Source organism: Setaria italica, chromosome IX, assembly GCF_000263155.2.
Source record: "Setaria italica strain Yugu1 chromosome IX, Setaria_italica_v2.0, whole genome shotgun sequence".
NCBI classification, from domain to species: Eukaryota; Viridiplantae; Streptophyta; class Magnoliopsida; order Poales; family Poaceae; genus Setaria; species Setaria italica.
In genome coordinates this window covers 53,305,232-53,322,469 of record NC_028458.1, presented here as the reverse complement: position 1 = coordinate 53,322,469, position 17,238 = coordinate 53,305,232, and the positions used below count along the sequence as shown (strand labels likewise).

The following is a 17,238-nucleotide window of genomic DNA, read 5'->3' as shown; positions in this document are numbered from 1 at the left end:
CAAAATAGCAGGCTATGAGATTTAGCGTAGAGCTGTGCTTAACCGCTATAGCGCCGCTATAGCCCGCTAATTAGTACAACACTATTGTAGCGGCAGTTAGCATCAAACGCTATAGCGCTGCTATAGCCTCACTATAGCCCGCTATTTTGTACATTGTTGGTACATGAAGAACAAGCAGTTGTCCAAGCATTGTCTTCTTGCGAACAAAGTGGATATCGAGTTCCACATGTTTGGTCCTGCGATGGTGCACCGGATTCTCTGTGAGGTATACGGCGGAGACATTGTCGCAGAAGATGATGCTTGCCTTGTCGACGGGTAAGTGCAGCTCACATAGGAGATTACGCAACCAGCAACACTCTGTAGCCGCATTGGCCACACCTCGATACTCGGCTTCGGCACTAGAGTGTGAGATGACGGCTTGCCTCTTGGATGACCATGAGATCAGTGAGTCTCTGACGAAGACGCAGAAACCCGACGTCGAACGTCGTGTGTCCGGGCAGCCGACCCAATCCGTGTCGGTGTACGCTGTCAGCGCCGTGGATGAGGAGCCGCGTAGACGCACGCCATGCCGAGTAGTACCGCAGACGTACCGTAGTATGCGCTTGATCAAGTTCCAGTGGATGTCCCTTGGCGCGTGCATGTGCAGGCACGCCTACTACACGGCGTAGGCCAGCTCCGATCGGGTCAACGTCAGGTATTGCAGGGCTCCGGTGATGCTCCGGTAGAATGTGGCGTCTTCGAATGTCGTCCGCGTACTACTGCTGATGGAGGAAGAAGCCATCGGCAGTGTGCTAGACTTGGATGCCGAGGAAGTAGTGTACGGGGCCGAGGTCCTTCATGGCGAACGAGCTATGAAGTTGATGAATGCTGGACTGTAGAAGTGTTGTCGAGGACATCGTGAGGAGGATATCATCTATGTAAAGCAGTAGCCACGCTGTGTCGTTGCCGTGGTGAAACACGAAGAGCGAGCCCGTGGAGACAAAGCTGAGGCTACGAAGATGCCCAACAAATCGTTGGTACCACGCACGCGGTGCTTGACGGAGGCCGTACAGGGACTTCGTGAGAAGACAGACGTAGTCGAGCTGGCGATCGTCGATGAACCCGGTGGGATGTTGACAATATACACGTTCCTGTAGTTCGTCGTGCAAGAACGCGTTCTTGACATCTAGCTGATGTACCGGCCACCGGTGAGAGGCGACGAGGGTGAGGACGGTTTGAATGGTCGCAAGCTTGATGATGGGAGAGAATGTCTGATTGAAGTCGACGCCGGGGCGTTGGTTGAAACCATGTACCACCCACCGAGCCTTTCGTCGTTCCAATGTACCGTCGGGAAGGAGCTTGTTCTTGAATATCTACTTGCTGGTGATGATGGGCGCATTGCTTGGTCGTGGAACGAGGGTCCACGTGTTGTTCCTATGAAGAGAATCAACTTCTTCTTGCATCGCGTCGCACCATGCTGAATCACGTAGGGCGCACGGACACTGGAGGGCGCAGCGTGATCGTCCACCGTCATGGCAACCTGAGCGTACCGAGGATTGGGCGTGAAGATCCCTGCCCTGACACGCATCATCATGTGGTGTAGAGGCTGTTGCGTAGTCAACGGGCCGTTGTGTAGGTGTTGAGGTGGACGGCACTCCAGACACCATGGGTGACGTTGTGGATGGTGTTGCAGCGGTCGGGTTGCTCACGAGAGCTGCCGACGATGCTGATGGTGTCGCCGACGGTGTTGAGGTGGTGGGCATCATTGGCGCTGGTGAGGTCGTGGACGTCGGCGGCGCCATCGTCGAGGGCGATGTGGTGGTCGCTGGTACCGCAGGTGCTAAGGACGATGTAGCCAGAGTCGCTTGTGCCGCAGGTGCTGAGGACTCTGGTGTCGAGGATGGCCCCTGGGCGATAGGCACATGTGCCCAGTGCGTTGGAATGTGATGTTGACGAGTCGGAGGTGGTGCTGGAATGAGCTCGACGATGGGCGGAGCCGCTGGAGGAGTGGGAGCTGGAGGCGCCGTGGTCCTGCAAGGAAACTGCTGCTCATCGAAGTAGACATGCCGAGACACAATGACACGGCGGGTTGTGGGATTATAGCAGCGATAGCCCTTCGTGTCCGCAGGGTAGCCCAAGAACACGCAAGCGGCAGAGTGTGGCGCGAGCTTGTGTGCAGTAGTGGTGCCCAAGTTTGGGTAGCACAAGCACCCAAATACGTGCAGATGATCGTAGGTGGGAGCGTGCCCATAGAGAAGCTCGTAGGGAGTGGCGTTGTTGCGTGGCTGATAAGGACGGTGGTTCAGCGTGTATGTGGCTGTGGCGAGCAAGTTGGGCCAGAACGTTGAGGGAAGGCCACCGTGGAAGAGGAGTGCGCGGACGCTGTCGTTGAGTGTGCGGAGGACGTGCTCAGCATGGCCGTTCTGCTGCGAAGTGTATGGGCACGTGAGGTGCAGGATGATACCGTGTGTAGAGAGAAACGAGCTTAGGGCGTGGTTATCAAACTCCTTGCCATTGTCAGTTTGAAGGCTACGGATGTTAGCTTTGAATTGTATTTTGACATAAGCATGAAAGCATAGTATAGTGGGCAAAACATCAGACTTGTGCTGTAACGGAAACGTCCAAGCAAAATGAGTATGATCATCGAGAATGACAAGGTAAAATCGATATCCAGAATTGCTTAAAATAGGCAAGGTCCATAGGTCACAGTGAAGCAAATCAAAAGGTGAAGGTGCAACATTATTTGAGCTGGTGAACGGGAGACGCACGTGCTTGCCAAGACGGCAGGCATGGCACGTGTGGTCCTCCGTTCATGAGCAAGAGAAATTGAAATTGCCAAGTAAACTAGAGAGGGAGGCATTGCCCAGATGGCCGAGGCGAGCATGCCAGAGCGCGGATGTGTTGTCGAAATGAAGGTTGTGGTTGGTGTGGTTGCCAGCGCTGGGGCGGAGTGGATAGAGGTCGCCGGCAGAACCACATCGGAGGAGCACCTCCTCGTTTGCAGATCCTTGATAGAGAATCGAAAAGTGTCAAATTCCACATTATTATCATGAGTTAGAGATCTAACTGAGACTAGATTCTTTATCAAAGAGGGGCAAACAACAACATTTTTAAGTTGAATTGGGTTCTTAGGCGTGTGAATGGAGATGTGACCGGTGTGAGTGACAGGAAGAGGTGCGCCATTGCCGACAATAATATGAGAAGAATTGTGAGAGAGCGGACGACTGTGAGGAATACCAGGGTGTGTTGCCACATGAGAAGAGGGGCCGGTGTCGTCGCCGTCGTGTAGTTGTTGGAGTTGAACTGCTGGCCGTGGAGTGCGGTGAGAAGACCGTGCACGACGTTGTTGTCAGGTGGAGCTGATGTGTTGCCAGACACCATCAGGGCATGGGATCCGCTGCCACTACCATCGGGACGGGCGTCAAGAACGCCTGTGGTGCGCCATTGCGGCATGGGCCATGCCTGGACAACGCCTGTCCATGGGTTGTTGGCGTGGTTCCACTGCATCGGCGCCTGTGTTCCTGTCGACGGCGTGGATGTGCCGCGGCCACGGCCGTCGCCCTGCTTGCGCTTCTTCTTCCGGTCGCCGCCACCTTTGGTGGGGGAGTAGCTGTGTGGCGTTGTCGACGTCGAGGACGGCGGCTTAGACGGCGTGCCGATGGGAGTAGTGGAACCGGCAGCGAGAAGAGCCGTGGCTGCCTCCATCTTGTGGGTGCACTCAATGCGCGTTTCCTCCTGGATCAAGTAGGAGCGCACGTAGAGGAAGGTCGGAGGAGGGTTGTTGATGGCGCGGAGGATGCCGATGGCGGAGCTGAACTTGGAGTTGAGGCCACGCAAGGTGTTGACAATGAGAGCTTGATCGCTAATGGGATGGCCGACATCGCCTAGCGTGTCGGCCAACTTCTTGAGCTGGCAGTAGTAATCGGCGATGCTAAGCTCACCTTGATACAGACCGTGGAAGTTCTGTAGCACATAGACGGCGTGCTGCATGGTGTTTTTGAGGAAGAGGTCGTGCACCACCACCTAGAGGGAGTCGGCATTGGAACACCATGTCGCGGATGCCCTTGGAGACGGTGAGGTAGATCTAGGAGATGATGTAGTGGTCGATCTGCGTCCACTCGACATCGTGGAGGTGGAGTTGGGCGTCAACCATGCCGTCGACGTGGTCAATGATGCCGAACTTGTGGAAGGTCAGTTCGAAGAAGGAGCTCTAGGCGGAGTAGTTGGAGTCGATTAGCTCCAGTGTCTCAGGCACATGGGAACGGATGTTCACAAGTTGAACTGTGGAGGTGGCGATCGGCATGGGTGCAGCAACGTGGAAGGGGTTGAGATCGTGGGCACCCACGGTGGAGGCGCCGGAGGAGGAATAAGGGTTGTGAGCCATTGTTGCAGAGAGAGCAGCGGAAGAATATGATCGAAGGTTAAGCTGATACCATGAAAGAGGGAGAGAGGCAATCGACAGATTGTATTGATCATTTCAGGTGTGTTTTATACACGTACAAGCACACCATTCACATCCATCAATAACGGACGTCGTGGTAGCCGAAAGACTAGATCAAGATCTAACTGACCGAAGGAACCGGTCATGCTACACCTTATCCTATTAACATTGAGAACTCATGGTTCTTATGGATCTAGTTGCTCCTGGGGATGTTGAGCGGCGTCTCATCAGTGCCCAGCAGGCATCTCGGGTGGAGGTTGACGTCGCACACGCCGCAGCGGTATCGCCACACGCAGTCGGCGCCGCAGCGCGTGCACTCCTCGGGGCCGCCCACGCTGAGCATCACGAGGTGCTCCGGGTGCAGCGGCGAGACGGCGGCGCCGGGCAGCTGCAAGCAGACGGGGTGCGCGTCGAAGCCGCAGGGCCGGCAACGGTAGTGCATGCCGTGGATGTCCATCTCGCAGATGTCGCAGTGGCGAGGGCTGCCGTCGCCGCCGTCCTCGACGGCCAGCTCGAGGGCTAGCGGGTGCTGGCCGTGGAAGAAGAACCACGCGGTCCCGGGGGCCGTCGCGCAGAGCTCGTGCAGGTCGAAGTCGCACGCGCCGCAGCGGTAGCGGGGGCCGGCGCCCCGGCAGCCGCAGCCGTCGCACGTGAAGCTGCGGCCATTGCCGCCGCTGCTCCCGCCGATGTCGACGAGCACCAGCGGGTGCTCCTTGTGGGCGTCGTACCGGATCGTCTTGGGCATGGCGATTATTGGGTACCCTCTCGCTTCAGTGCGACGACGTGTTCTTGTATATATTTAACTGATGATGGCGAGGTGATTGCTGGCTGTCTGACTCTGCTCCGGGAATCGGAGGAGGTGGAAGACGAGCAGGCTCCGCCCTTTCTGCTGGCCGCGGCGTCTCTTCAGGTCGGGGAACCGATAGGTTGGGTTCATTATTGTTCTTGCTCGTCGAACGACCCGTCGACGCCCCTCGTGCGGTCGTGCCACGGCAGTTTTGCAAGCTCTGGATACGTGCGGGTGAGGCCGACGCAGCAGCATTGCTGTTCATGCACTTCTCCATCTTCTCCGCGGCCTTCATCTCGTTCGTATGGGATGCACGCGGGACACGGCGACGCGTTATCTTGTACGACATGTAGAGTCCGACATGTATCGTATGAGTGTGCACAAATCTGAAGAAGTATTCTAGGTCCCTTTGGAATACAGTATTCTAAAAGCATAGTATGAATAGAAAAGAAAATACAGGAATGGGGGTGCAATAAACTTGCAGTGCTATATGAATTCAAAATGCAGAAAAGTTTCTAAAGTAACCTATGGATGCAACACAGTAAAGACGCGTGAATCCAAAGGGAAGTTCCCATAAAGTCCAGCCTCATGTTACGTTTCCTCCAAATTTCATATAGCTTCATGTTCCATATGAATTTTGAGATATTTTCATAGATAAATTCCTTTGTTCCAAAAATTCACATACGAAATTTTCTCATAGAACTATAATCTTCAAAAAATTTCATAGGAACTAGAACCAGTATTCCTTCGATCGCCTGTGCGATCAGGAATCGGGATTCCCGGCTGGAAAAACTGTAGGACCTCTCCAGAACTTTCGCGTTTCCTATTTGCTTCATGTGGGCCCAACGAGTCAGTGACACCGCTACGTCCCCCGTGTGTGTCATGGTGAACATGGCGCATTGGCGCATTTCGGCCTGCGGATGCCCCGTGCCCGCCATAAGCCCATCCCCAAAATTCAAACCGCATCAAGCTTCCCCGGAACGAACGCCGCCTCATTCGTTCATTCGCCCGGACCAAAACCCCCCAACCCCCAGCGGAGACCCAAGGCGACCGGCGGAACGGATCCGGGCGGCCATCGCCACCGGCAGCAGCGTCAGGAGCCGGAGCCGGAGGTGATGGAGAGCAAGGAGAACGCCGCGCACTCGGCGCCGCCTCTTCGGCGGTCGCAAGGGAAGCGCAAGGCCCTGGTGGAGCTGCCGATCAACGAATGGCGGGACACGGATGGCGGCTCGGCGCCGCGGCCGTCGAAGCGGAGGACGCGGTCGGCGGCGCGGGCGGAGGCCGAGGCGGAGGAGGCGAGGAAGCGGCGGGAGGATGGGGACGCCGCGCGCGGGGCCAGTGTGGCCCGCCTTCTGGACCCGAAGCGGCAGGACGCAGGCGCCGCGCAGGCGGCCGTTGCGCCGTACCACGCGGACATCGACCGGTACCTCCGGTCGTTGGAGGTGAGGGTTTCTCGACTAGTACCTTTTGTTCCCCCTGAGACCGGGGAGCTTGCGCGTGGGCGTATTTGTCGGTTTGATACTTTGATTTGATTGGGCAATATGTGATTTTAATTTCATTGGAGTGAAATGTTCATTTTGTCTAGTTTTAGGCTTTAGCTGCTGCTGGCTAGGTAAGTGGTTAACTAGGATTGCTAATGCAGCTATGATAAGTGTCCCAGACTGGACTCTGGAGTGTAGGTCGACAGGTTGTGGCTTCACAAAAGAAAATGACTCTTTGGAGCTAAATTCCATTATCTTGGCTTATGTTTCAGCCCACCTACAGTTTGTGACTGCTTCAGGACCCGTGTCATCTTAATTTACTGAACTTACTAGCACTGTTTTGAACAAAATGCAAGAGATTTTGTCCTTTGATCAATTGAGATGCGGAATTTTAGCCATTTAGGTGTGACTCTCTTATTTTGTTGAGATTGTTAGGTTGAACCATTGAGGAGGCCAAGTCCTGACTATTTTCAGAAGATCCAGAAAGCCATCTCCCCCAAAATGAGGGCTGTCCTTGTGGACTGGTTGGTAGAAGTGGCTGATGAATTCAAGCTTCAGGCAGAAACTCTTTACCTTGCAGTTTCATATGTTGACCGCTTCCTCACAATGAATGTCGTTACTCGGGACAAGCTGCAACTGCTGGGTGTCACTGCATTGCTCCTTGCTGCGTACGGGACTAAACTGTTTGTTTACCCTTTTTGTTTATCATGTAAAACTATTCTCTGAGCTGCATATTTGGAATGGTGCAGCAAATATGAAGAAATTGAGTCTTCTAAGATGAAGGTGAACAGATACACAGACATTACGGATAACACCTACACCAAACAGCAAGTAGCCTCTCTTCTGCTGAATTTTCCATTTCTTAGTTAGTTCCCCTGGGCCATGGATCATAGGCACACATTTTTGTTTTATGTGCAATAAAGGTGGTGAAGATGGAGGCTGACTTACTGAAATCTCTTAACTTTGAGATTGGGGGTCCCACTGTAACCACATTTCTACGGTATGTCTTCTCCATTTTTTTGACTTAGAACGAGCTTCACATTTCACATAACTTCCCCTGGTAATGTAAAAGGGTCGACATATGTGAATTGTGTTGCATAAATCTTGTGATAATCCTATTATTGCCTTACTGTGCTAACAAATTTCAGAGTCTAATACTTGACAACTATCTGTTGTAGGCGATTCATAGCTTCATGTCGTGGAGGCAATGTAAGTGTACTTTTGGAGTATCCACTTGTACTTTCCTATATATTCTTTTGTTAATCTATTTTTTCCCTTGAAAGTTCAGTGCACAAGCAGCGAAAAACTGGAGTCCATGTGTAGCTATCTCGCAGAATTGAGCTTGCTGGACTATGACTGCATAAGCTATCTACCATCAGTACTTGCTGCTGCCTGTCTGTTTGTAGCCAGGTTCACAATCCGCCCAAGGACTCATCCTTGGGTAAGAAAACATGGCCTTTATTGTCAAGTGTATCTAAGCTGCATACTTTTCTGACATTAGTTTGTACACCTCTTTTTTCTGACTTTATTGTGCGTGATTTTCCAGAACTTGACGCTTCAACGTAACACGGGATATAAAGCCTTTGATCTGCAGAAATCCATTTTCATCATACATGAACTGCAGTTGAGCATCCGGTGCCCGGACCAGAAAGCAATCAGAGAGAAGTACGAGGACACCAAGGTACATCCATTATCTCAATTTTGTTGTTGTTTTCTGCGTGCTGTATTCTGTTAAAATTTGTCTGCTTAAACATGTTTACAGTTCGGGTGTGTGTCGACAATGGTATCACCACAAGAAATTCCTGCATCTTTCTTTGAAGACTGCAATAAGTGAAGCCTGAAGACTGGAGAATGTTTTTGGAGTAACTCTGCAGGCGATGCTGAAAATATTTTGGTCATAGGATAATTTAAATCGGTCAAGAAATGTGTCATTCCCAACTTTGTAAATAGCTGCTACTGGTCTTACCGTTCCCGTCCCATTGGCAATACGCATTGGTATTTTGGTACGCAATTGAAGCGCTTGTGTACAGAGGTTAGCACTACAACCAAATCAGTAGCATTGTCTGCACATTTCACTGAATTAATGCTCTGAAAGCACTGACGAACCGTGTGGCATATATGTTATCTGAAAGGCAGTGAACGTAGAGAAGCGCATTGGATAATGTAATTATGCGCCCACCTGAAGATACAATTGGCCTAAGTGCTATTTTGCATTAGCTTAGTAAGAATGAAAATAAATGGTGTTGCAAACTCGGAAGTACAACATGCAGGCAAACAACTGACTTTCAAAAGCAAAGTGTCCATTGAATCATTTTCAACAAAAATGGCGTCACCTGATGACTAGGATATCCAAACTCCAAAGGACAACAAGCAGGTGAACAACTGACATTTGATGGTAAAGTGTTCATTCTCGACAAAAATGGCGTCACTGTTTGTACATTTTCTACATCACCACACTAGCCAACCTAACAAGTCATGAAGATTGTGCCGTATCACGCTGCAAGAAGGGTACAAATACAGACTAATAATAATCTCAATCTAACGGAAGCTTATGTGGTGAGAACAAATAAACAGAAACTACGTGATTGGTATTCAGACCTTATTTGGAATAAACAGAAAAAAAATGGTGCCCGTTATAGGATGATCTCCTCTTGGACACTGACATTGAGAGTTTTGTTTGGGAGCACAATGCTGTTAACTACAACTACTTCATCTTCAACATCAACGGCTTCACCTGCGTTAATATAGGATGTCAATTCCAGAAACGAAATGATTACCAAGATTTCTGTGTGAAAGCAACAGTAAATTGTCCAGTTTGGGTCTTACCAAGAATAGTAATACCAAGTTTGGCATTGTGATCACCTTCACCCTGAATTCAGAACAGAAGTTATATTTACATTAAGCCAACTGATGTTATCTTGACAAATTGTTCTAAGGTAAAGTTATTAAGATTTATAGAAAATGAGGATTCATTAAATTTGAAACTGGATAAAAATGAATGATAAAGAGAAAAGCTTGCCTGTACACGTGACCATTTTCCAATGGATGACTTCCACCCCACAATTGAATGTATAACAACTGCATTCTCCTGATACACAAACAAAAAAGAAAGAAAGAAAACAACTATGAGATAATTCCTAAATATGGTTTACCACTTGGCACAGAGAAAAAGAAAACTAACCATAATTTCAACATCATCCAGAATTATGCAATTGATAAGCCTGGCACCAGCTCCAACACGCGCATTTGCTGATATAGAGACATTGGGACCGATCTGTTTACAGAGTTACAGGGTTAGCTACATTTCGTCTCTTGAATACATTCCTATTAAAAAGTTTAAGCATTTCAGTATCAGTCAACAACAACCAATTGAACATGATCTATGACAATCTGAACAAAATAGGTAGATGAAACGGACATTACCTTTGAAGTAGGATGAACCTTGGCTGATGGATGGATGTACACATCGCCTACAATAGTGGCAGTCCTTATGCCATCTCCTGAAGCTAAAAGATGAGGAGAGGTACGGCGGAACTGAGAAAGATATAACCCAGAGCATCTCAAAGACATCCTACTCAAGATGAAGCAATGGTTAGTCAGAAATTCCAATATAAAGAAAAGCAGGATAAAAAAATATCTGTATACCCTGGGGTCTTGATCTGTTCCCAAAAATCGAGTGTCTGGTATGTGTACAGCTCCTTCTTTCCCGCTAGAGGGGATAAAATATCTTGATCTAACCTAACAAAGTCTGCTGGAAGTGCCCTGTTGGCATTAAACTTATAAGATGGTTTACACAACAATAAATACTTTGTAATTGAATTTATGGCAGTGCTATCAACTACAAGTTTTTAATGAACCACAACAAAAATGGAGAAGCCAAAGGTAATAACTGTATGCCAAACAAGTTTTGTAATAAGAATATGTGCATAAACATGAATAGAAGAATATATCACAAACACATACTTGGTTGCTGATTGAAGAGCTTCAAAGCTAGATACACGGCGCAAGTTTGCTGAAATGTAGCAATTTAAGGGATTAAGCTTTATGGTGGAAATATAAAGTGTCAATCAAGGGAACTAAGAAGACCAAGTTAGAATATCTACTACAAGCAGCACATTTTAGAACATCCGTGTTAGAACTAACAATTAAAAATATCAATATAGGTGAAGAAAATAATACTTTTTCCATGTGACTTGCAACAAAAATAAAGATGGTATTTTACATCTACTCATCTACTTCTTTAAGATATGTTAGCATTTGAAGACATATAATAAACAAGAATGTTCTGTTTAAACAATAACATACATTTCCAATGGAAGAAGCCATAATAGATAACAGCAGACAATACCTCTGTCTTTCTTCTGTTTTAAGACATCCTCAATGGCGCTAAAGATATTGGGAGTAAATATATATACTCCACAATTTATGAGATCACTCACCTACAGATAGATAAACTGCATCAGTGCCATCAGCTATGCTAATTATTCATTGAGAACCATTACTTGTGAATAGTTGCGATTGATTTAAATCCAAATATGGCATGCAAAGTCTCAACTAAAAATATAGAGGAGCAAATTAAACAACAAAGAGCAGAACTGCACTCACAAAAGTCTCTGGCTTTTCTGTATAGTGCAGAAGTTCATTTGTTTCAGGATCAGCTACCAACTCGCCAAACTGGTTTGCTGACTCTGCAGATACCTGATTTAATGTGTAAGCATATACTATTACAAGTGGGATGATATTAGGAGTAACAAATATGCATGAGAAAGACCAGATTAATCTGCAATGTTTCAGAATAGTATTATCGTACCTTGTTGACTAGTAAAGTACCCATTCCTCCATACTTTTTATGGGCCTCTGCAATGGCGAGAACAGTGAAACATTTAGCTGTTGGTATCCAATAAAGACCAACACTGCAGAAGTTATGCAGATGGTCCATCTTATCAATGAACAGAATTATAGATGGAACATCAATATAAGTTCACAAGTTATTGTGCAGCTATACAGAAAGGTATTAGTTCACAAAAATTCAGAAGCTAAGATATCTGTTTCGTATTCTGAGTTATGTCCGAGATAGATATTCATGAATTCGGATGAATGAAAATGGAAAGTCTACCCTGTTGTGAAAAAGAATTTATTATCCAATGGTTAATTGAATATGCGCAACTAAAGTAAGTTTAAAACACGCTCAACTAAATTGAATACCAGACTTATTAACTATTGTTCCCATAATGACCGATCATTTTGTCATCATATATGCTCTATACGAACAATACTTTAAAATTAAGTAGTGAGACATACAACTGCCATACCACAAGATTGAACAGCGCGTAATCTACAGTAGGTACATCAGAGGCGATTGCATCACTTTAAGTATGTAACCAATGATTATGTCAAAAATAAGCTAGCAGTGAGAAGCCCCACGGTTCAGCTTTATTCAACACTAACCCACTACACCTCCTACCACTTGCTCACACTACACTCCATCAGGGGCACAAGAACAGTTTCAGACATGACCTTGATGACAACTGGATTCAGTAATAGTTCTGAACAGCAAAGCTCAAGCTCATGATATTCAATTATTACACTAGCCATGCTTGTGGTTAGAGGAACGCGTCTAAGATCATGAAACATCATCACCAAACTGATAATGCGAACCAACATGATAAAATGCTGGGAGAGTATACTTCAGTTACTTGGCAACTTACCCAGCATGTCGGGCAGGGGGAAGCTAGAACAGACGTCGCAGTTCAGCAAAACTATGTGTGACTGCAAAACCACCAGAAAAAAAAACTAAGCTTTAGAGGATGAAGAATTCTTGATCAACCCAACTTAACAATGTAATACAAAATCCCAGCAACTGCATATGTTCTGAATCGGCAAACAATACCCTAGAAAATAAATCTAAATATCTAATCCAATTTCACAATTCAAGCTGACAATCGAGCTAGATCAATAAGGCATTACCGGACTGTCTTCCATGATGTAATCCCTAAAGCTGTAGAGCCCTCCAGCAGACCCATGCGGCTTATCCTCTCTTAGGTACCTAGAATTGACAACACGCTCTCAATGGCACTGCTCTCAAATCTCCAATCGCGCACAAGCCAACCCACCGGAAGCAAACAGCTAGCAGGGCACGAAACAAACCTGACGGGGATCCTGAGCTCGTTGGAGATAGACGAGACATAGAGCTTGAATTCCCGCTCCTCGTGGAATCCGATGAGGTATATCTGCGCCAGGTTGGGGATCTGCACAGCATCGGTATCCAAAAGCTCATCTCTCATAAAAAAAACCGCGCGCACAGCAACACACGAACGCACCACGATTCCACAGAGGAGGAGGGGACGAAGGAATTGGCGGCGGCTTACCCGGCGGCAGGCGGAGATGGGGTGGTGCACCATGGGCTGTCCGGCGAGCGGGAAGAGCGGCTTGGGCACGTTCAGCGACAGCGGCCGGAACCGCGTCCCTGCACCAGACAAAGCGGCACCAGGGCCGCCAATCCATCAGGCAAGCGAGTTCGCGCGGCGCGCAGCGAGGTGAGGGGTTTGTCTCCCAGTGGGCGCGCAGATCTAGCAGCTGTACTGACCTTTGGTGGGGCCGCCAACCATGATGACGGCGACGACGCGTTGCTCGGAGCCCGCCATGGCTGCTCTTCCTCGGCGGAGCGGGAGCGGGGGGACGGATGGGGAGAGAGAGGAGGGGGGCGCGCGGGCGAGGGCGTGGCGAGATTTATGGCGACGGGATTTGGAGCGAGGGGAGCGTGGACCGCGGGTTCTCTAGCCGAGGCGATGGCGATCAGACGACGAGGAGGTGGGCAGCGAGGCGGGAGGGAGGGCAGCGGTGTCGTGTGTGTTGGTGGGCGGAGCAGAGCGGAGGCGGGCGATTTCCGGGCGCAGCTGCTGTTCTGACTTGGGCCGGTGGGATCCGTGCCGCGCCGGGGTGCGGGCGCGGGGTTGGACGGGCGCGGATACCGGTGGCCGACGGCGAGAGGAAGCTTCTTCTCTGGGTGGCGAGGCGTCAGGCGGTCAGGCCTCAGGCGTGGCATGTACGTCCGGATCTTGAGCTTTTCGTCGGGGAACGGAGCGGGTAACTGAGGTTGCACGGAATATCCCGGGTGGAGTTTGCGAGGATACCGGCAGGGTGTACTGGGTTAGAGTTGGGCGAGATCTGGAAAAATGCCATTGTCCTGCTGGATGGGTACGAGTTAAGCGAGGAATTTCTGCGACATCGTAGAACTGCGATCATCCAGTACCGCTTATTTTGACGTGTTATAAAGAATCTCACACTTATACTAGGCGTAGATTCATTTATATAGTAGCTAAGGCCCTTTGAAATTTTGTTCGAGCAACTTGTTGAACTCACCGAGGTTAGTGACGCCACCCTGATAGAGTTCCAACCTAAAGATTCTTGTCTCAGTACAGATTATAGAGTCTATGGTTCTTCTCGCAAATAACCTTTGAGATTTGAGTAGGTTAGCATTACTTTTTCATTTTGAAGGTGCCATGCTGTGTTCTTTCTATTAGGAATTATTAATAGATATATAATTAGTGAGATGATTGCAACCACTGCCTCTTGATGATTGCAACTTCCATCTACGTGCCAATGATCTAAGGAGGGGCGATCGAACCCCCGCGATTGTGTGCCTAATCGAACAGAATCTCATTATTTTTTAAATCCGCTCATGCAAATTAAACAAAACACTTTTTTTAATAAGAATTTCCAACCCTCACTCCCTCAGCCTTCATCTGCTCACCCCAGGATGTAGGACACGGGTTTTCAAAAAATCTTATCAAACAACCAAACGCGCAACATTTGTCATCCTGCGAAAAAAAGGCGCTTAAACCTCAAGCTACCTTGCCACAAGCTGTGACAGCATCCAGGAACTTGCTAGGATCACCAAACCCGATCAAGAACGGAAAACGCGATGGCTCCGCCTTCGGTCTCAGACGCGCATATGCTCAGGCTCATGCCAGAGCAGCGGCGAGTGCGGTGAAAATCGTCGGACAAGGAGAGCCAGAAGCGGATGCTGCCAGCTTGCGCCACCGACACTACAAGACAACAGGCGCAGCCGTCGGCTGCAGGCTGCATGTCAGCAGGTGCGCGTGGCGTGGAGGTGTGCGGCACTGGCAGCATGGTCCGTCCGGTACGGTGCGGTCGCTCAGTGGATGCAGGTCGTCCACGGGAACGAGGCACCGAGGCTGACGCGGCCCGCGAGAGACGGCAGGACGTGAACCCGACCGTGATGCGGCTTGCGACCTGCACGGCCCGCAGCCGCGATCGCCCGGGTGTGCGGCGGCGGCCGAGTGCACGGCGTTCGGCGGAGCTCGGGCAGGTTCGGCCCGGCACCGCGGCCGTCAGAGTCAGACAGGCAGGGGCTGTACGAGAGCGTACAGAACGAGGCCCAATGCTGTCGCTGCTGCGTTGTGATGGCCACCGGCCTCCGGTGGGATCGGCACGTCGAGCGTTCGCGCTACTGCCAACGGGAAAGAAATTGCCACTCGAATAGTCTAATACTCTAATCTCAACAAAAAAAACACAGAGATCCGAAAATGATTCAGTAATTTATTGGACATCACCACTCAGAACGCAGCATTTACTCGCATTTATCAAGATTTCCTACCATTCCCGGATGGAACGTAACGTTGAAAACTTGAAATTCAAAACTCAAATTGAAAAGGAATATCCACGACTATACATTGCCAACTCACCGAATCCATATATTTACCCGCATTCATCCCGATTTCCTACCATTTACGACGATCTGATCTGAACGTTGGACTTCAAATTCAAACCGTGAGAAAAAAAAAAGGGGAAACGATTGGTCAAAGCAAACGAAACGAGCATCGAAGCCTCGCCACCACCCGATCTGATAATGAGTAGAGTTGGAGCCACCAACCGATCGATAATGGCTCTGGCCGTTTCGTTGTCGATTGCCATCGCATCGCACTTCCCTTTCTTGAAGCCACCGCAATACCCGAACAAATCCTCAATTACAAGGACGCGTCACCGAAGCCACGCCACCGCTTTTAAATCCCCGCAGGCCGCAGCCCAGTACCGAACGGATCGAGCTCCCCATTCCCCCCGCCTCCGTCCATACCCATCCCTCCCTAGGGTTTTCAGCTTCCAGAAGCTTCCACGCCAATGGCCACCGACGAGCTCGCCGCCGCGCCGGCCCCGGCCCCCTCGGCCCCCGGCGACCAGTCCGCCGCCGCGTTCTCGTTCAGCATCTGGCCGCCGACGCAGCGCACGCGGGACGCCGTGGTGCGGCGCCTGGTGGAGACGCTCGCGGGGGACACCATCCTCTGCAAGCGCTACGGCGCCGTGCCGGCCGCCGACGCCGAGCCCGCGGCGCGCGCCATCGAGGCCGAGGCCTTCGACGCCGCGGCCGCCACAGGCGGGGCCGCCGCATCCGTGGAGGAGGGGATCGAGGCGCTGCAGTTCTACTCCAAGGAGGTCAGCCGCCGCCTCCTCGACTTCGTCAAGTCCCGCGCCGCGGACGCCAAGGCAGAGGCGCCGTCGGAGGAGGCCGCCCCCGCCGCGGCTGAGGGCGAGGCGGCGTGAGCGCTGCCCCGGGCAGCCATTGCGTTTTCTATTTTTCCTGCATCTGGAATTGGTGTGAAGGCTGATGTAGCCTGTGGCTTTGGTCTGCATCTATGCAGTTCCTGTCCTTCGATCGATGAATAGCTTTCTTTAGTGCGTGCTGTGTTTTACCTGCAATTTGTGTCTCTGAGCAAGGATTATGTTCCGTTCGTCTGCTGTGATGCGTGTCAAGATACACCCGGGATATCTGTCCCTAAGATTTGCAGATCAATGCAGCATTGGTCTCTATCTGCTAGCCTCGAGCAATGCCCTGAGGCCGAACGGGTCTGAATTACCAAGCGCGTTTACAGCCACATTTTCGTTCTGAACTCTGATCGTTGAGTTTGAAATGTAATCGTGTAGTCCAGTAGGAATCAGGTGCAAAATCAACCTGGCAGTGGCATCTATGGATTATTATTGATTGCAATTTGTCTGCCTGACACCACTACCCGTTGAAGTGTGGCCTCGCTGCTGTATCTATCTTCGTTCAAGCTGAATGGCTGGATTATATGTATGAATTCAAAGAGCATTTGCTGGGGCTTCCGGAATGCTGAACATAAAGATGCGTGGGACAACTATTCCATGCTGATGAGATGATGTAAAACACCCCTATTCTGTCAAATATTCGGGCAGCTATTGGACTTCTGAAATATTCCAGCAGCATAACCTACCAAATAATGAGCCTGTGCTTTATGCAATCAAGAAATTGTGACATTAGATCTTCTCATGGCAGGTTGCAGGTTCATTCTGGAGATTTGGTCCATCATTGGCTCACGAGGTTGCGGTTGCTATGTTATAGATTAACAGTAGGAAACAATTGAACATAGAACAAAACGTGTTTATGGTCCTCTAGCTGTCCTATTGGCAATTATTGCTGTTCTTTTCAAAAAAGGGATGAACATGCATTTTTGTAAAATAGGTGGTTTTTTGTTACCTTACTGCTTACTGCAAATAGGTACCTTTTTTGTTGC

At 49.6% G+C, this 17,238-nt stretch overlaps 4 protein-coding genes across 4 annotated transcripts; 2 read left to right on the top strand and 2 right to left on the bottom strand.

The window, feature by feature from the left end:
- Positions 1–4,613: 4,613 nt before the first annotated feature.
- On the bottom strand, positions 4,614–5,165 carry LOC101755021. The gene has a single exon (XM_004987058.1). It carries the CDS (start codon positions 5,163–5,165, stop codon positions 4,614–4,616), a length of 552 nt encoding a protein of 183 aa, XP_004987115.1.
- A 1,023-nt stretch (positions 5,166–6,188) lies between these two features.
- On the top strand, positions 6,189–8,764 carry LOC101763113 (cyclin-A3-1). The gene is made up of 8 exons (XM_004985203.2): positions 6,189–6,649; positions 7,124–7,356; positions 7,438–7,519; positions 7,612–7,688; positions 7,867–7,897; positions 7,977–8,129; positions 8,235–8,369; positions 8,451–8,764. Exons 1-8 carry the CDS (start codon positions 6,323–6,325, stop codon positions 8,520–8,522), a joined length of 1,110 nt encoding a protein of 369 aa, XP_004985260.1. The 5' UTR covers positions 6,189–6,322; the 3' UTR covers positions 8,523–8,764.
- A 286-nt stretch (positions 8,765–9,050) lies between these two features.
- LOC101762706 (mannose-1-phosphate guanyltransferase alpha) lies at positions 9,051–13,715 on the bottom strand. The gene is made up of 15 exons (XM_004985202.4): positions 13,275–13,715; positions 13,057–13,154; positions 12,836–12,936; positions 12,656–12,734; positions 12,397–12,457; positions 11,499–11,545; positions 11,294–11,386; positions 11,037–11,127; positions 10,652–10,700; positions 10,334–10,450; positions 10,112–10,259; positions 9,870–9,962; positions 9,708–9,776; positions 9,515–9,557; positions 9,051–9,422 (listed from the first exon to the last, which is right to left on the bottom strand). Exons 1-15 carry the CDS (start codon positions 13,330–13,332, stop codon positions 9,322–9,324), a joined length of 1,248 nt encoding a protein of 415 aa, XP_004985259.1. The 5' UTR covers positions 13,333–13,715; the 3' UTR covers positions 9,051–9,321.
- A 1,944-nt stretch (positions 13,716–15,659) lies between these two features.
- On the top strand, positions 15,660–16,499 carry LOC101762305 (MFP1 attachment factor 1). Its single transcript, XM_004985201.3, has one exon. It carries the CDS (start codon positions 15,830–15,832, stop codon positions 16,247–16,249), a length of 420 nt encoding a protein of 139 aa, XP_004985258.1. The 5' UTR covers positions 15,660–15,829; the 3' UTR covers positions 16,250–16,499.
- The last annotated feature ends 739 nt before the right edge of the window (positions 16,500–17,238 follow it).